The following is a 16,995-nucleotide window of genomic DNA, read 5'->3' as shown; positions in this document are numbered from 1 at the left end:
TTCTCTCACCGTTGCTCAGCTCTTTTCCTCACAAGGTCCTGTTACCATGTTCCAACCCTGGGAAAGCTCTGCCTGAAATTTCACACTGCCGTGCCACTGCCTACAACACCAGTATTAAAAAGCGTTCACTTTGTGAGAATTAAGAGTGTGAAGAGCTGATTTCCATATTATGCATTCCTACAACTGCTCTAGGTTGTGTTATCACACCCTGAGCCTTTGAAGAACCAGCACAAATTTGCTGAGGGTAAAGGGATGGGTGAGCAGCATACCAGCCATGGCCTCTTCCCCATCCTCCTCCAGGTCACCAGGTCCAGCTCACGCAGTTTCTTTGGACCTCTCAAACTACACATAAGGACTCTTCCCTTGGTAGTTTTGGCTTGCTGTTTAATAGAATTAAGACACAAACAGAAGGACAGCAAAACGTGAACACTGACTTCTGTTTGGGTCATCTCCTCCACACACACCTCGCAGCTTCACATTTGGTCCTGTCCTTCTGTTCCCGTGCTTTGTTATCCACCCATGGTTTTATGATTACCGTGTGCGCAGGACATAATTGATGTCGAACAAGATGAGGAGTAAAACAAGTACTGCTGACCTACCGAGCAGCATGGCTGCACTCTGGAAGCAACTATAAACCAGCCTTTATTGCTTCTTACTCATTCATCACCAAATACGCTTCATCCACAAACGGCCTTTTCCAGCTCCCTCCACCCCTGGCTGCCATCTGGCTGATGCAGTTGCACAGGTGAGCATCATTTGGCCTGCAGAGAAGCTATAATGAACAAAGATTTATCTAGGTTTTCAGATCCCAAAGTCAATTTGTAAGGCTGGCAATTAAGACAAGCATTGCATCTGGGAACAACAAAGCAAAGTGAGCAATTCACACGCCTCTTCATGTACTTGCACACCTCTCATTTCTGTGCGAAGGAGAATCCCATCATCCCTCTAACAAATACAAAAATAGAAGGAAAGAAATAAAGTATCTACTAGAATTCTTAAAAAAAATTCTATGCTGGTGTTTTCACAGCTTCCAAAAGAGATTTAAGAAATAATTTGAGGCACTCAGCTTACCACTCTGTGTGTGTGTGCATATATACAATATATATTTATACGTATGACATACATACACGCACATTCCCAAGAACATAAGCAGAGATGAACACCAGAGAAACATCTGAAAAACCCTCTCCTTCCTACATATATCGTTTATTTATTTTTATGTGCTGGAATTAAGCTACTTATGCTAAGGAAAGTGCTTTGATTAACAGCACAGAAAAAAATATTTCTAGTATTCTGTACAGTAATTTCTCAGTACAAAAATATCAACTAATTTCAACATGGTTTTACCTACAAGAGCATACATTTTCTTATCTGGGAATTGGCAAATGTGAAGGTTAAGGTTTTCAAGAATTAATCTGTTTGTGTAAGCCAATGCTTGGATACCTGAGTGCAGGATTTCATTCATCACAGTGTCAAGCAGAGAGCAGAGCTTAGTGAAGACAAAAAAAGCTGTTTCCAGCCCAAATGAAGGGATGGTCTTTTATTGTTGTTGTTTTCTGGTCCTGTTTTTCTTTGATATTTATTTCCAGTTTGGGATAGAAAAATTTCAAAATCCCAACTTGATCTAAAATTTCAAACTTTTCAAGCTAAATGGGAAGAGTGTGTCTGTGTGTGTGTGTGTGATTACTAGAATATCACTTTGCTGCTTAATTCCCATTATGTTCTGGACACAGGTCCCTTTACTACCAGCCTCAAATTCTGAACACTAATTTTCATCTTTTTCTTCATGTGATTTAAAAAAAAAAAAAGGTGAGAAAAATGTCAGTCTCATTTACACTTGTCCCATATTTAATCATATATACATATATAATAATAAATTCCACCATGACTGTTTTTTCAACCAAATTTTCTGACCTAAGAAACCATTTAACTCTGCCTTATTTTTTCCTCTTATCAGCTGTCTCCTTCCCTTTCTTCTGTGCTCCTGTTCTCATAGCAAACAGTGTCATTCAGGAAACTTGGGTTTAACAGTGAAATACCCTTATGCCTACGGGTGCATCAGGCATAGTGGTATATTTTGCTTTTTTTGTTGTTCTATAAACCGGTACGATGATGGTGCAACAGATGAAATGCTAAATTATCAAAACAGATTCTTCAACTCAGTACTTAATCCAGAGTACAAAACCCCAAAATATTAAAAACACATTCAGAATTACACACAGCCCAAAAGAATGCTTCCCACTAAATTCCTGCTGCTTTGTGTCGACTCAGCCCTTTTCACTCCATCAGCATTGTCAGCAAAGCCAGAGGGAATTCTGCCAGGGTAAATACTGCTAAATGGGGTCCCCTATCCACAGATATTTGGCCTTCTCCCCTGTTGCCAAGTCCTTTCTGCTGTCGGTCTGCCCGTAAGATGAAATGGATATGCTTTTTTCCCCCTAAGTACTCACAGTTCTGAGATAAACACTGAGCCCTCGGGCATAAGAATACGCCCTTGCCATTGTGATGTCACAGATATTTCTAAACTAATTAAGTTAATCGCATAAACTGTGTAAAAAGTTACACACAGCTTTCCAAAATCATTCTCTTCAGGAGTAGGAACAGCCACCCAGACCAGACTTCCCGGGAAGTGTTCAATTTAACCTGTTCTCCAAACCCACCACGCTAGTGAGTAACTATACTTTGGTTTTGCTTCTACTCCCTTCTCTAGGGGGAGAGATCAAGACCTTGTGCTTGTTTTCAATCCTTTTCAACCACAGTCTAAACCCCCAAGCCCAAAGAAACCTAGAGGCAAGACAACTTTGGAGCACAGAGTAACCTGACCCACTTACAACCATCTCCCAGATTGCTGATACTCATTGTTTTGCATCTCCTTCTTGTCCTTTCAAAATTTATCAGAAAAAGTTCTTCAAAGATCGTAATTCATTGCATGGGAAGATGTTTCCCGTTAGAGTCGAAACAATACCAAAGCAGAGATGTACAGATCTGGGCCACCGCCGCAGTGAGCAGCAGACTGACTTTATCCTTCCAAAGCAGCTTCTAGCTCGAGCGGCAACAAGCAGAGAGGGCAGCGAGCACCCGGCGTCCTTCCCAGGAACTCGGGACAGCCCCCACACATGCTGCTTGGTACAACCATGCCACCAGCCATGGAGCTTGCTCCTGGGACCCTGCACCTCCTTGTTTCCTTTGCAGAAGCTTCCAGGGCTGCAGGCAGGGGGAAGGCAGGCTGTGCTCCCCTTCGTCCTGCTGGGAAGACGGGGAGGTCTGGGCTGGGGAGGCTAAGCACAAAAGCTGCCTGGGAGCGGTGAGCACTACACCAAGACCTGAGAAAAATGTCAGTGAGCAGAGGAAGAAAAGTAAAGGCTTCTTTCATTTCTCTGTGCTATGCTTTAGTGCATCATTGTCAACACAAACTATATACCTCTTCTCTGGCATTAATGACTTAAATTCATCTGTTGATGTCATACCTACAATACCCTGTTTTTTTTTTTTTCTTTTTTTTTTTTTTGATATATAATATATGCTTGAATTTTATTTACAGATGCATGGTCAGAATTCTGGGGTTTGTACATTCAGGATCCTGGTACAGATTGAAATATGCATGTCACAGTCTCTAAGGTAACTTCCCAGCTTAATCAAAACAGGCAATGTTTTCATATGATTTGCCTTATTGATGTACCTTCCAAAGACAAAAGCAGGACTATACATTATTCATCACTGCCTTTTACTTGTTTGGTAACATCAATTAAGACTAGGCTTCCAGGACACTCCTTCCTTTAAAACATCAAAGCCAAGTGACAGCTGTTTAAAGCATTTGGACCACTCTCCCCACCATGCAGCCTTGAACAAGAAGCCGTATACTTGAGCAAAAGCCAATTTCATAGAAAGAAACTTGCACCATTGCTTGAAGACCTTCATAAAAGAGCACAATGTGAAGACAATAAAAAGGCTTCATCTTAGATGCATCACATCTTTTAAAACCTAGTTGTGCATAATATTTCTTATTTCATCAAATTCATGCTTGGGATGATCCATATGGATTTAGCAATTACTATTGACAGAAAAGGTCACACAATTTTGCCTGTTCCAAAACCGTCTGTTCCACTTCTGTGCTCGGCAGTCACAGCAGGACTGAATCCTTGCTTTCAAATATGTAGCGCTCAATTCATTTTCTGTGCATTTTTCCTCAGGGATTTTGTCCAGTTCCGATAAAAGATTCAGCTCGGTCCATTCAAAGATGGATGTCTCAAAAATTGCCTTGCACTGAAGCTATTTAGAATTCCTGAAGGAAATCTCTCTTACATGAAATAGCTTCCTTTTGGGAAGTGCTTTATGGAGATACCCTGGTTACAGAATTTTATCAGTTAGAAAACCACTTTCAAGAAGTCCTGAAATGAGAATATGTTCCCAAATAATAATGTACGGGCTAAAAAATAAAATAAAATAAAATAAATAAAATCCAGGAAATTCAAAGGTTCAGCTTGTTGATGACAGTTGTCCTCTTCTGGTGATTATCACATCTTCTTTAAAAACTTGCTCTGAAAATTTGTTTCTGCATGTACCATTTCTCAAAGTTATTTGACTAACACTTTATCTTACTTTAAAGCTCTTTGCTCTGTAGTAGCAAGATGCTTCCAATTGTTCACACCAAAGATACAGCTCTGTGTGGGCGTTTTCCTCTTTTCAGGTTTTGGCGTACACCCAGCCAGCAGTGACGCAGCTCTTCCCCAAGCTACTCGAGCTAAACCCCACCGCTACCCACAGAAGTTCCGACCAAGCCTGGGGCTCCAGGTTCCTCCTAAAACAAATGCACGAGGGGGAAGGAAAGGGGCAGTAAGGGATTTAACAAACCATCAGAGAAAAGGACTTGAGAACGAGCCTACACGCATTTCTGTCCTCGGTCAGTTCCCAGCGCTCACTGGCCTGTGGGTGCAGACAGCTCCCAACAGACTTCTGCCTTTCAGCGCTGTTCTTCCAAGTAGCTGCTGGCTGCCTCGTTCCTGAAACCCCACTTCAAGTCAAAGTTCTCACTTTCTGCATTTGTTTTCCACTGCCTCTCCTAGAAAAAGCTGAGTGACAAAGATCGTCACGTAGAAAGTCCCAGAAGAACAATGCCAAATTTATTTGGGGTTCAAAGTCAGCCATATCTGCCACGCTTTTGATTTTCCTATTTCTCTATGCATGCATCTTATGCAGAACGGCACATAAGGCACACAGTAGTTACAACAAGAGCCACAAATACACTGCTACTCCATGGCTAAACCCATTGCCATGCATATCAAGCATCTGTAATAAATGTACAGGCCACCACTGAAAATTTTACCATTGATGTCCAATCGAATTACATTTGTACCCAAGAAGTAATCTAGAGCCCACAAAGAAGGGAAGTTGAAGGAATGGCACAGAATACAAAACAGTAAGCAAACCCTAAATTCTCCAATTCTGGGGATTCCCAAAAACCTCCCCTTGCTTTGTGCAAGTCACCCTGCAGGCTCAATGCAGTGTGTGGTCTTAATCCTACGGAGTCTCAGTGAAGCTCTATGTGCCACAGCATTAAACAAGTTTTTGCAAACTCTCTTCAAAAGCAATTAACACCCATGATGCTGGAAAATTGGTATTTTTGTAAAGTGTAACAACTATGATGCCACCTCAGCATCTACCGTTTGCTAAAATTTAAACAATCCCTTCAGAAACCTGACATTCATCCGATAAGAACAAAACAGCACTTTGTTCATGCGATGCCAGAATACTTCCAGGTTTGTGTAGACCTTTATTCTTCGCTTTCAGAAAGAAGACAGTAGGTTTATGGTTGCACCTAGGTGACTCCATTCTCTCCAGCGGAAAAAGGCAATTTATTACGGCTCAGCTACGAGCTTTCTGCAGTGCGGATGAGGGAGCGGCGGTCGGGCTGCGGTGCCAGCCGCCTTTGTTCAACAGCTGTGGCTCTGCTCCCAAGATCACCAGCCGAGTCCAGCAGGTTAAGAGTGCATGCTACATTTTTCATAGGGATGTGGTCTGTGATGTAAATGTGGTTGGTCTCTAAACTTGCCTTCAGAAAGCACTCTCAGGAACTCAGATCAGCCATTTCCTCCTTGAAATCTCTCATTCCCAAAAGGAAAGGGGAAAAAAATCAAACCAAACCAAAACCAAAACAAACAAACAAACAAAAAAAAAACACCAAAGCTTCCCTAGCAGTAAGCTTCTGCCAAGAAATTTTAAGTGTTCCCATCCAAACCCTCCTCCCCTTTCCATTTCTTGCTGCATTATAAATCACTCTGGGGAAATACCATGGACTCTGAACATCTAAGATATGTTCCTAAGGGGTGAACCATCAAGTATTACTAGCCTTTTTAAAATAAAATGGTGTGGGTTATCTGCAGAAGCAAATTACATGTTGCTTTTTCTATATTAATTATTTGTTACAGGGATTGAAGGCCATAGTAACAGGAAATTAAGTTAGCCCTTATTTTGGAAAACTGCTATACCTGAAACAATAAATATCACAAGGGTCGAACCAAGCTTTGTGGGATACATCAAAATGCTATGTAAGGATTATTTCACTTGGCTGCAGAATGGCTTGTCAAATAACATCAAAATTAATATCTTTTATATTTGAATACAAGAAGAGCTGACTTACGGCCACACAACAGGCAGTACCGTTAAAAATGCTGGAGCCCCAGTACCAGACAGCAAGTACGCTCACTGTCCTTCCAGAGCTTCTCCTATGCACACATCCTCCAATTTTGGTTTGTATTTCCGCATAAACAACTCCTAATCAAACCTTTTGTTCCAGGAAGGTCACTGTAGGTTGAGAATAATGCATTAAAATGCTTTTGAAGTATTTATAGAAAGACGTTACAGAAGAGAAGGAGTAGTTTAAGCACGATGGCAAGGCTGTATCGCTAACAGAAGTTTCTGCAGAGGGTGAGCTCAGGACACAGCCCCTGTAGCCAAGTTCGTAACCATTACAGCAGAGACACAAACAGCGAGCACCTTCACCCAGCAGCCACTGATGGACTGCTTTCAGTAGCACCAAGGGGTGACTTACACATCCAAGGGGCATTTCAGTCTCCTCTAAGTGGTGACAGAAATTAGGGAAAACATGAAAGGCACAGGGCAGAGCCGTGCTCACTCTGTTTACACTTCAGCAAATTTTAGATACCTATCTTTGGAAATTACATGGATAATGACAGAGCACTGAGAAGTTATTGCTCACATCTGTAAGGAGAACAAAATAAAGTGTCATCAACTTAAAACTAGACATCTAACTAATAAATTCAACACGAGTTGAAAGTCAACAAACTAGCGTAAACACTTAGCAGGATTGGTTAGCCAGTGCCTACAGAACGCAAAAAAATAAAATAAAAATCATTTTTTCAACACTATTAAAAGAACTACAGTGCTTTTGGGGAATCTGGAAGCTTTGTGAATACCGAAGCACAGCAGATGTGAAAACATGGCGGTCACAAAGGGCATGCTGATGCCTCTGACGCGTTTCCTATACAATGTTGATCAAATCGCTCAGGTCAGCGTAACCGTGCAAGCGCTACGCACGCACGGAGCCAGGCTGTGTCCATCACGCTGCAGGGCAACAAGCAGCCACTTCTGAACTGCGTACTTGTTTTGCACTTCGACTTGACATGTTCCTCAGGGGACTCTTCGGGAATTTAGAGGAGCTCTACGTCAGCTGCGCTATGTCTTTGCTGTGTCTCTTTGTAAGAGAATCTTGGAGGGCCCAGGAATTGAAATGAGTTTATGTTACTATTTGGATGCAGGCTTCACTGCTAAAGCAGCAGAGATCCATCTCACAAGGCTGAAATAATTGCAGTGTTCGTCCTGCTAGTGCCCACACTGAGAACAAAGGGAAAGTGCTGGACATGACACAACAGAAACTGGTAGACCCCTGCCAAAGATTGCAACGCAGGTTTGAATAGCTGGGAAATCCCTGTGTGGATGAAAGGCCACATTTCTGTATTACCGTAATAAACTCAACTGATATGAAGTAGGTCCAGAGTTGTGTCCTAAGTACAGCACCCTCACGGAGCTCTGCGAGGACCTTGGCTGATCTGCCCATCACATGCTCCTGAGGCCACTCGAGTCTGGACAGAAGCGTCATTTCCTCCTGGCAATGGCAACCTTTTTGGTATAGGCAAGTCACCGCCACGCGCAAAGGAAGCAAGGCTGCTCCACCTCACACAGGCTCTGCAGGACTCCTGTGGTGCGGAATTGCAACACTGAAGGATGGAGAAATGACAACAAGAAAGTTGTACTGGTCTTTATACCCTCCAACCCCCTCATGTACACACTTCGTTTTTGCTTTAATACAATGTTTGCTTCACAAAGCCACATTTAAAAAGAAAAAAAAAGACCTTGTACTTTCAATTTTAGGGGGATTTTTGCAGAAAATGCATACTGCGGTACAGCAATATAGTCTAACAGATACTGACAGCAAAACATATAGCTTGGAGCAGACCTCTGCTAGGAACATTTGGAAATGCATCATCATTATCTGCCGTCCTCACTGGAAAAAAAAAAATCATTTCCTTTCCAAAGCACATACATTAAAGTCCAATATCCGAAGACTTTTAGGTTTTCCTATTGCTATTACTGAGAAAGGAAAGAAAAAGCAAGTCATTTAAGGGAGGTGACCTTTCTGCCAGGCTGGCTTCCATTCCAGCAGCTTTCACACAGTGAGAAAATCTCTGAAGGTATTAACAGTGAGCATTTGCAGAGCCTTCAACATGAAACAAAGTTTGTGCAGTTAAAAAACAGCACCAGGGAAAGAAGTTCTGAAAAGGAGCCAGCTGTGCCACTCGGGAGGAAAGGGGAGGGAGGCACTTGACGCATTAAGACCACACGCTTATTTCTTTTACAGACAAAAATGAGTGATTGAGACCCAAATGTCTCTTTATTTCTCAAGAATACACGGGAATATCCTAGGATATCTAAGCTGGACAAATGAACTGTAACATCTGATTGCTCTGGAAGAGCTGCAGAGTTTAGGATGTTCATCCTGTGAGGCTGCTCGTATGGATGACATGCGACACACACTGCTGCCCCACAAGTGCGATGACCGCAGTGACCGTGCTGCCGAACGGCCTTGCTCTGTACCGACGGAGTGCAGGCACCATTTGGCAACTCGCCCTGCCTACCCCGCTGCAGAGCCGCTACAGACCACAGCAGTGAGGCTCACTGCAAGCCTCTCTAGTCTAAAATACAGCTTCACCTTCGTTACATTCAACCACTGCTCGTGAATACCCTATTCGCATTTTGCCTTTTAAAGAGCCAGTGGGACTTGTCCTAAATTATTTACCAACAATGCTCCATTGCTCTGTCAGCATCCCTGTCTTTGAATCACAACCAGAAAAAAAAAAAAAAAAAAAAAAAAAAAAAGTAAGGGGACTTGGGAACATTTTTCTGAAGTAGATTAAAATATGAAGGCTCACCTTGCAGTTGCTGCAAATAAGCCCAGAGATGAGGTTACTCACTTGCCAACACCAAGAGCTAGCCTGAGTATTGCTGGCAAAATTTATAGCGTTGTTAGTAGCAAAAATGCCTGCCATATTAATTATTCATGATGAATACTCTCTTCTCAGTTTAGTTTATCATGACAAGTTGGAAAGAATCACAGTGGCTCTTCTTGGCAAGAATGGTATCGGAGCTCCGGCTAGGATGAGCCCAGCCTAATTCCATGACTGAACTCCTCAGTCTCAAGGAGTGAAGCTGGATGTCAGTCCTTCCATTTAGTCATACTTACGAGCCTGAAAAAAAGCTCTTCCTTCAGCAGCTTTCAGCACATTTGAACAAAACTGACTGTTGAAATACACTCAGAACACAACAGATGGCTTATTCTGAAAATGGGCAGCAGAATGCGTCAAGGGGACGGACCCAGCAAGTGTCTTTCAGCAGTGAATTAAGGGGCACGTGTCAAAGGCAAATGCTCAATCACATCTTCAACTCCTTCCAGTTTGTGGCAAAAGTTAACAAAAAGCACACTTCAATTTCTCAGATTTGATGCAAATTGAATACCCAATCCAGTTTCCTATTACAGAATCATTCAATCAGACTATATAGTAAATGAGCAGACTGCATTAATGCAATTCTAATGTTTCTAAAATTCTGATGCAATAATTCAACATTTAAGCCCGATCTAAGATTGACTGAATTTAGCTTGGAAGAAGAGATTAGAGGAACTCACACTACATGACGTGTTAAAATGAAAGCAGTAGTGGGGAGAAGATGGGACAGACAATAATCAAAGGCTGTAACAGTGTAAAGAGCAACTGCTTAGAGAGCCATACAACTTCAGAAACAAAAGTAGCTTAGGAGGAGTATCAGAAATGAGCCATGGAATAACCTCCCAAATCAGAATATAGAAATCTAACTGATTGAGTCGTATTATTCACTGATTGAGCCGCCTAAGCTTCATCTCACCTACAGAAGAGTTGCTCTGCATTTCTGCAGTATGCTGCTGGTTGACATCTGCTCAAAGTCCGTTTAAATAACTGCACACTTAAACCATTTTTGCCTGCTCTCTGGGACTGCAAACTGATGCTGCCATCTCACCAAGCAGCACCATCAGCAGTGCACACAAGACTGCATCTACAAACTGCAGCTGGGAGGATGAGAAAATGGCACTGCACTGCCCAGATGTAGGAAGCCCACTATTAAGACTTTTTCTCCGTCTGGAAGTCTTTTATGTAGCAAAAAACAAAGATGACAAAGCCCCTGTCTTCTGTAGTCACACAGCAACACACATGTGCATACTCAGAGTCAACTGTAGTGGCTGAAGGAACTGGTAATTACAGTGGTTCAGAAATGGCTTGATTTCAAGTTGATAATGTGCTTGGAACTATTAGCTTCTTCTATTACCAGATGGGATGTATAATGCGAAAAATAAATGACAAAACACTTCCCAGGGTTGCTCAAATGAATGATTTGTAGCTGCAGGCATCTAGCAAGTCGTGAATGAACACTGATGTAAAAAAGCATCTCTAGCTGGGACCACAGTAATTAGTCTTTACGAAATTCATTGGAACACTGTCAAGGAGAAGAACAAGAAATGTAAGTAATTCATGCACAATAATTTTAAACAATTGGTAGAACTATAAAAAATTTAAACCAGATATACAGCATGTAGCATGCAGCACCTGTGGATTTCTAATCTTTTCTAACAATAGCACTTTCCTTGAAAAAATGTTGATTAGCATAGGCACAACAACCAACACACAATTTTGTCAGCCTAAATTACTGCTTCTGCCACCACCAAATGTCTGTCTCCGATGTTCTCCCTGCAGTACAAAATAACGTAAATGGCATCCCTTTCTGATTTCACCTATGACATTGCCTTACTAAAGTGGAATTTCCAAGGAATGACCACCTGTGAACTATTAAATCAGTTGATGCCATAATTTATTGCAATTTACATGCTTTTAGCATAATAGTGATGAATATAATAAGGTGACTGAATTATGGCCAACCTGCAATATCACATTTAGAATCTAATACACGGGACAGTTTTGTTAATACAGCATGCCTAATGTCTACTCATCCCATCCAGGGCTCTTACTAAAAACCATCGTGTGCTCCTGATGTTACATGGTCTTTCTGCATGAGCAATGTCTATAAATACCTCTCGGCTTGAGAGAAACACTGGAAGAGAGTGATTTGATCCTGGATATAACAGAAATGTGGCAGCAGAAGGGGTGGCAGTAGCAATGCAAGTAGAACAATTTATTAGCGTGAGAACTATTCAGACAGACTAGATGCAATAGAGAGAGTCTGACTACATGGCGTGAAATTCTTAGTTTTATTGCCTAAGCTTTTGTTGCAACAGTATGATCAAGCCAACGTTACGCTGTTCCATACCAGCAGAGAAGCCAGCCCTCCATCTCGTGCCTGCCAATAATTGTAATAATGATAAATGGATGCAATACAGTATATAATGAATAAAAACTAAGATCCAGCACTGAGCTGTTAGCATGTTATCATAGCAATATATCTCACCTATTCTCAACTATTTTAAGACTGTACGTAAATGTCACTAGATACTACAAAAGAATTTTAATGTTCCCGATTTTCCAGTCCAGCTACAGCTTGTCATGATGAATCAAAAATCATTTTGTTAGGGTTCAGTTATTCTTTATGGGGGTCAGCAAATCAAGTTAACTAGCTGAAAAATTGTTGAATATAGCACCTTGAGAAAAAGCACAAGGTGTCATGACCCGGTTCTACCTCCTGCTTTCTAGATAGGCTTAGGCTTACTCAACTATCATCACACACTTCATATAGCCTGCCAACCAAAGTATTTTCTTTTAAAACAAACATTTGAATTACAGATTACAAAGAGCAGTCTGTTTAAGCAGGTGCACTGTCAATCACTGCCATTCTCAAATTTTGCCTTACCTACTCAAAGTCAAGAGAATATCTTGCTAAAATTAACAGAGCATGCCAAAAATCTCTCCACAGCTGTGCAGGATAAAGTGGAGAAGAACAGATTTAATCTTTAATTAAAACACTCAAAAGGATATTAAATCAGGAAAAACAAAGACAGAAATGCAAGCTTCTGTTCCTTTGCCATCCAAGGAAGGCTACATTAGTGTTTCAACACCATCTTCGGACCCACTCAGAAATGATATCAAACATACGACATGCATTTTTTTTTTCTTTAGCCTCAGAAGGGGCATGGAAAGACACAAAAAGAAAAAGCACTGTACATGGCAACTCTCTTCCTGAGACAAAGAATACAGGGGGTGTGGGAGGCACACAGTAGCTCTAAAGACAAAATTATCTGAATATTAGAAATAATAGTACACCAACACTGTCCATGGCACAAGAAAGACTTTTAGTAAGTCTAGGAAGACAAATCTGCAGAAGAATTTCAAAAGTGGATCTGCTTTACCAATATAATGTAATTGTCTCTTATATTCACCAGCATTTGTAGACTTGCGGTTAACGCTTTCCCTTCAAACAGGATGGCAGATAAGTAATAATAAGAGGGAAATAAAAACCTTGCAGGTCAGAAGAATTTATTGGTATGTTGCTGAAGCTAGCAAGGTCATGCATTATTCATGCATGGAGGACAGGCGTATACTCATCAGCTTACAGCGCTACGGGGAACTCCCCATCTGAAGCTCTCAACATTTGTAGCCATTAAAAAGGCTGCACTATTTTACCTGAAAGCAACTGGCAGGTTAACTGCTGCATTTCTCACGGAGTCCCATGTAGGCAAAGGGGTGGCTCACAGTTCTTGCAGACACCATGGGAGCTCCTGCTGCTGCTAACACACAGGACTGGGCTGTTCTCCCCTAAGCACAGGGCAACACCAAGAAATACTAAAGCCAACTGATATTCCTGAATATCAAAAAAATAGCTACTTTGTATTAAAAGTAGACCCTTTCAATTAAACTATTTACGTCTACCAAGAAGTGCTAGGCCAAATTAATATTGCATGTTTGCAACCTTCTTTCTAAAAATACACCTTTATAGTGTATTTATTTCTACTAGCTATTATTTCTCTACAGCATAATCACGGAAACAGCATGACTGCACTACTTCTAGCCCACACGTGTTAAATAAGTGAGCTCATTTTGTAGAAACTTTCACACCCAGGTCTGAAATCTGTCTGTTATAATACAGTATTTACTTTTCACCTGGGTTGTAAACTATTAAAACCACAAAGCCAAATCTTGCGGACAAAACTCACATTCACTAAAATCCTAATTGAAAACTGCACAATTTTGAGCAATGCTATTCATGGGGAAGACACCAGTGGCAAAGGAGGGAAGGAGAACCTCGATTTCATGTTTGTTTCAGGAGAACAACTATTTCATGTTTGTCCACAGGATCTCTTTAAGGGGTAGCCTTCCCCTAAAATAGGATTTGCAAGCTTTCTACCCTCTATTTCTATTTTTCCTTTATTCTTTTATGTATACGGATATCAGCTGTTACACGACATGCACTAGTTAAAATATGGAACCTGAACAATGACTCCAGTAAAATGCTTGTGTGTTAAACAACCACATCTCACAAGCTGAGTCTCCAGATCTGATGAACTATTGATCCTTTTTCTCCTTCTTCCACTCTACCAATCTAATGAACTATCGATTCTTTTCTCCTTTGCCCATTTTCTGCTTTGGTTATGCATGCCCCTCCTCCACTTCCTGCATACCCTTGTCGATATACAGCCTTAGGCAGGGCACAAGCTCACCCTTCCTCCCCAGTTCAGCCATGCCCTTCTGTACCCGAACAGCTGCTGGTCTGTCCCCATGGTGGGTATCTGACAAAAAACTCGCCATCAGAAATACAGGATACATCTCTGATCTGTACTCTGCAATGGAAAGAGCATTGCAAAGGATCTGGTTCTCCCTCCCAGCACCTACTGCATGCTGGCACTGCTGTCCTGTCCTGCCCTCCACTAGGTGTGATCCTACAGCCCTAAGTCTTCCTCGCCCCTACAACAGTCCACTGCAAAAGGACCCTCCCTGCTTTCTGAGGGGGTTTGCACAACATAGTTACAGGGGACAAACTGCCCTCAGCCCTTGCTTGGTTTGTTAGTCAGCAGTAGTATTTATTGTGCTCTGCAACTACATTCTGACTGATTTCTCTCATTCCTTAAAAACCCCGAACTATGAGCACAATTCCTTTCAGACAGATGAGGAAAATACCTAAGCCTCCCTGAGACTGCCCAAGTCTCTGCCTGTTTGTTTTTCTACACGCAACAGCTCTGTCCTCCTTCCTGCAAAGGCTGGCAGGGCACTGCCTGTTTCAACAGCTCCAGTTCCACCAGCCACCCCACACTGCGCTTCCAAGCCAACAAGGCATAAGGCAGCCAGTGACCACCCCGGCGTGCTGCATCCCAGGCTGGGTCATGGTTTTAACCTCCAGAACCTCATGGCAAAACCACTGAGATTTGCACTTTCACCGTTCACAAGCAATCTGTCTGGCCTTTCCCTCGCTGAAGCCTTTCCTTTACTGAACTGACACTGCTGCAGGTGGTGCAAGTGCCCGCACAGCATGGCGGCAGGCCAGAGGAAGCCATTGATGCCCTTGGTGGTTCCACACAGACCTGCTGGAGTAGAAGTTTAACCAAGATATAAAAGCAAAGAGTTAGTTCTCGAGTAAAATGTTTCTATTATTCAGTACATGTTCAAAAAAGCTGCACTTAACAGCTGCTATACATCATTTCAGCCAAGAGTTTTCCCCCCAAAATCCTCTCGTTGCTGGCCGCCAGACGGATGAATTACTGCCTCGCTACGGCACCGCCACAGACCTTTCAGATCTCCTTCCCATTTCCCTGTGCAGCCTACTTTGCCTTCACAAATCCCTACCCTCCTCTCTGGAGGACGCAAATGCTAAATGCAATGACAAAGCTCTACTTTGAGCTTTAAAACTCATTAGCAAGTGTGACCTCAGTCAAACACCATACTTGCAATTTCTTCTGCAATAGTCAACCATAACCCAGCTGAAGCCAACCAATTTGCTACATACACACGCCTGTTCTGCAGATCTCACATAATGTGGACTAAATCCTTTATCTCTCATGTATGACTCAATGTATGAAACCAATTGAGTTTAAATATAAAACAAAAGGCTGCCGATGTGGGTGGTACTTACAAAACCATTATTTTCCCAATTGGATTCTAGTTTTTAAAAAATTACTTGTTCCTTAATACTTGGAGATTAAGGATCAGTTAGGAAAGAATATTTTTATTATATATATAATTTTTATCATATATATATATTATATACATTTTATATATACATATAATATATATATTATATATAATTTATATATATAATTATATAATAATATATATATCATTTTATATATATATATATATATATATTTTTTTTTTTTCTGGAAGTACAGTGCCAATTGCTTCAAAAGGGGCAATGTGGGATTCCTCCCAGCAACCCTCCTGCTGGTAAGCTTGTACCATCAACCTTGCTGCAACAAGTGATGCTGCTATCACATGATGAATGATGTGTTAGCATGGTCCTAGAGAGTAGATAACGGAGACAAAGAAGAAGGTAAAATCAACCACTGCTGTCATCTTTACCTCGGGGTAAAACTTAGTGGCTCTCATATCTTCCTGCTAAAATCTGTTTTTATTTTTTTTTTCTTGGACACCCGTTCTAGTCCAAACCAATGCAGTATTAAAGGAGTGGATTTTAAACAGAGTGGCAATATACAGGACTAGCTCACATGGAAAGTTTATCTTACACTACTATTTAGAAAAAAAAAATACTGGAATGTTCTTCCAGTTATCACAGGGGAAAAAAAAAAAAAAAAAAAAAAAAAAGCCTTTGCACTACCTAAAATCCTGGGTTGTGTGAGAACACAATAAAATAGCATGTGAAAAAAGTTTTATAAAAACAAACAACCAAACAAGGGGACAATAATTCGTGGTCTTCGTGGTCCCAAATTAACTCCCATGGAGCTTAACAGTATTAGAATTTCATCCAGGCATTTTTCAGACAAAACCCAGAAATACTTGCTTTGTTAGAAACATCAATTGCAAAACTAAATGGGCAAAACCCTTGGTCAGTTTATTCAAATAGGGGCTATCATTCCCAGAAGAGGATGTGCAACTCAGCAAGTATGCTGCGAAAAATCTTCCCGAACCTTTACTCTAAAGCAGGCACCCCCAAAATAGCACAGAAAATCTCAAAGCCCCATTTCATCACAACAAATTTGAACAAGATAATAATAAATAAAGGAATTCAGCTCATAGGTAAAATGACACCAAGCTGTGTGGAGGGGCCAACCCCCTGGAGGGAAGGGATGCCACCCAGAGGGACCTGGGCAGGCCTGAGGCCTGTGCGAACCTCACGGGGGTCAACAAGGCTCTGGGTCAGGGCAACCCCAAGCACAAACACAGGCTGGGAGAGAATGGGTGGAGAGCAGCCCTGGGAGAAGGACCTGGGGGTGCTGGTGGATGAGAAGCTCAACACAAGCCAGCAACATGTGCCTGTGGCCCAGAAAGCCACCCG

General features: G+C 41.7%; 1 protein-coding gene across 5 annotated transcripts in view; it reads right to left on the bottom strand.

Moving 5' to 3' along the window:
- Window positions 1-16,995, bottom strand: part of SPSB4 (splA/ryanodine receptor domain and SOCS box containing 4) — a 143,918-nt gene that overhangs the window by 12,571 nt on the left and 114,352 nt on the right. Inside the window, exon 3 of one of the 5 annotated variants that reach the window (XM_035334725.1) lies at window positions 4,497-4,798. The exons of the other annotated variants lie outside the window; for them this stretch is intronic. Within the exon in view, the coding sequence (XP_035190616.1) occupies window positions 4,755-4,798 (44 nt within the window). The 3' untranslated portion in view covers window positions 4,497-4,754. Of the gene's footprint in view, window positions 1-4,496; window positions 4,799-16,995 lie in introns of those variants that run through there. 5 annotated transcript variants of the gene reach the window in all.

Source organism: Oxyura jamaicensis, chromosome 9 (assembly GCF_011077185.1).
Source record: "Oxyura jamaicensis isolate SHBP4307 breed ruddy duck chromosome 9, BPBGC_Ojam_1.0, whole genome shotgun sequence".
Classification (NCBI taxonomy): Eukaryota; Metazoa; Chordata; class Aves; order Anseriformes; family Anatidae; genus Oxyura; species Oxyura jamaicensis.
The sequence above is the reverse complement of the archived record's forward strand: the minus strand, read 5'-3'. Positions and strand labels throughout refer to the sequence as shown.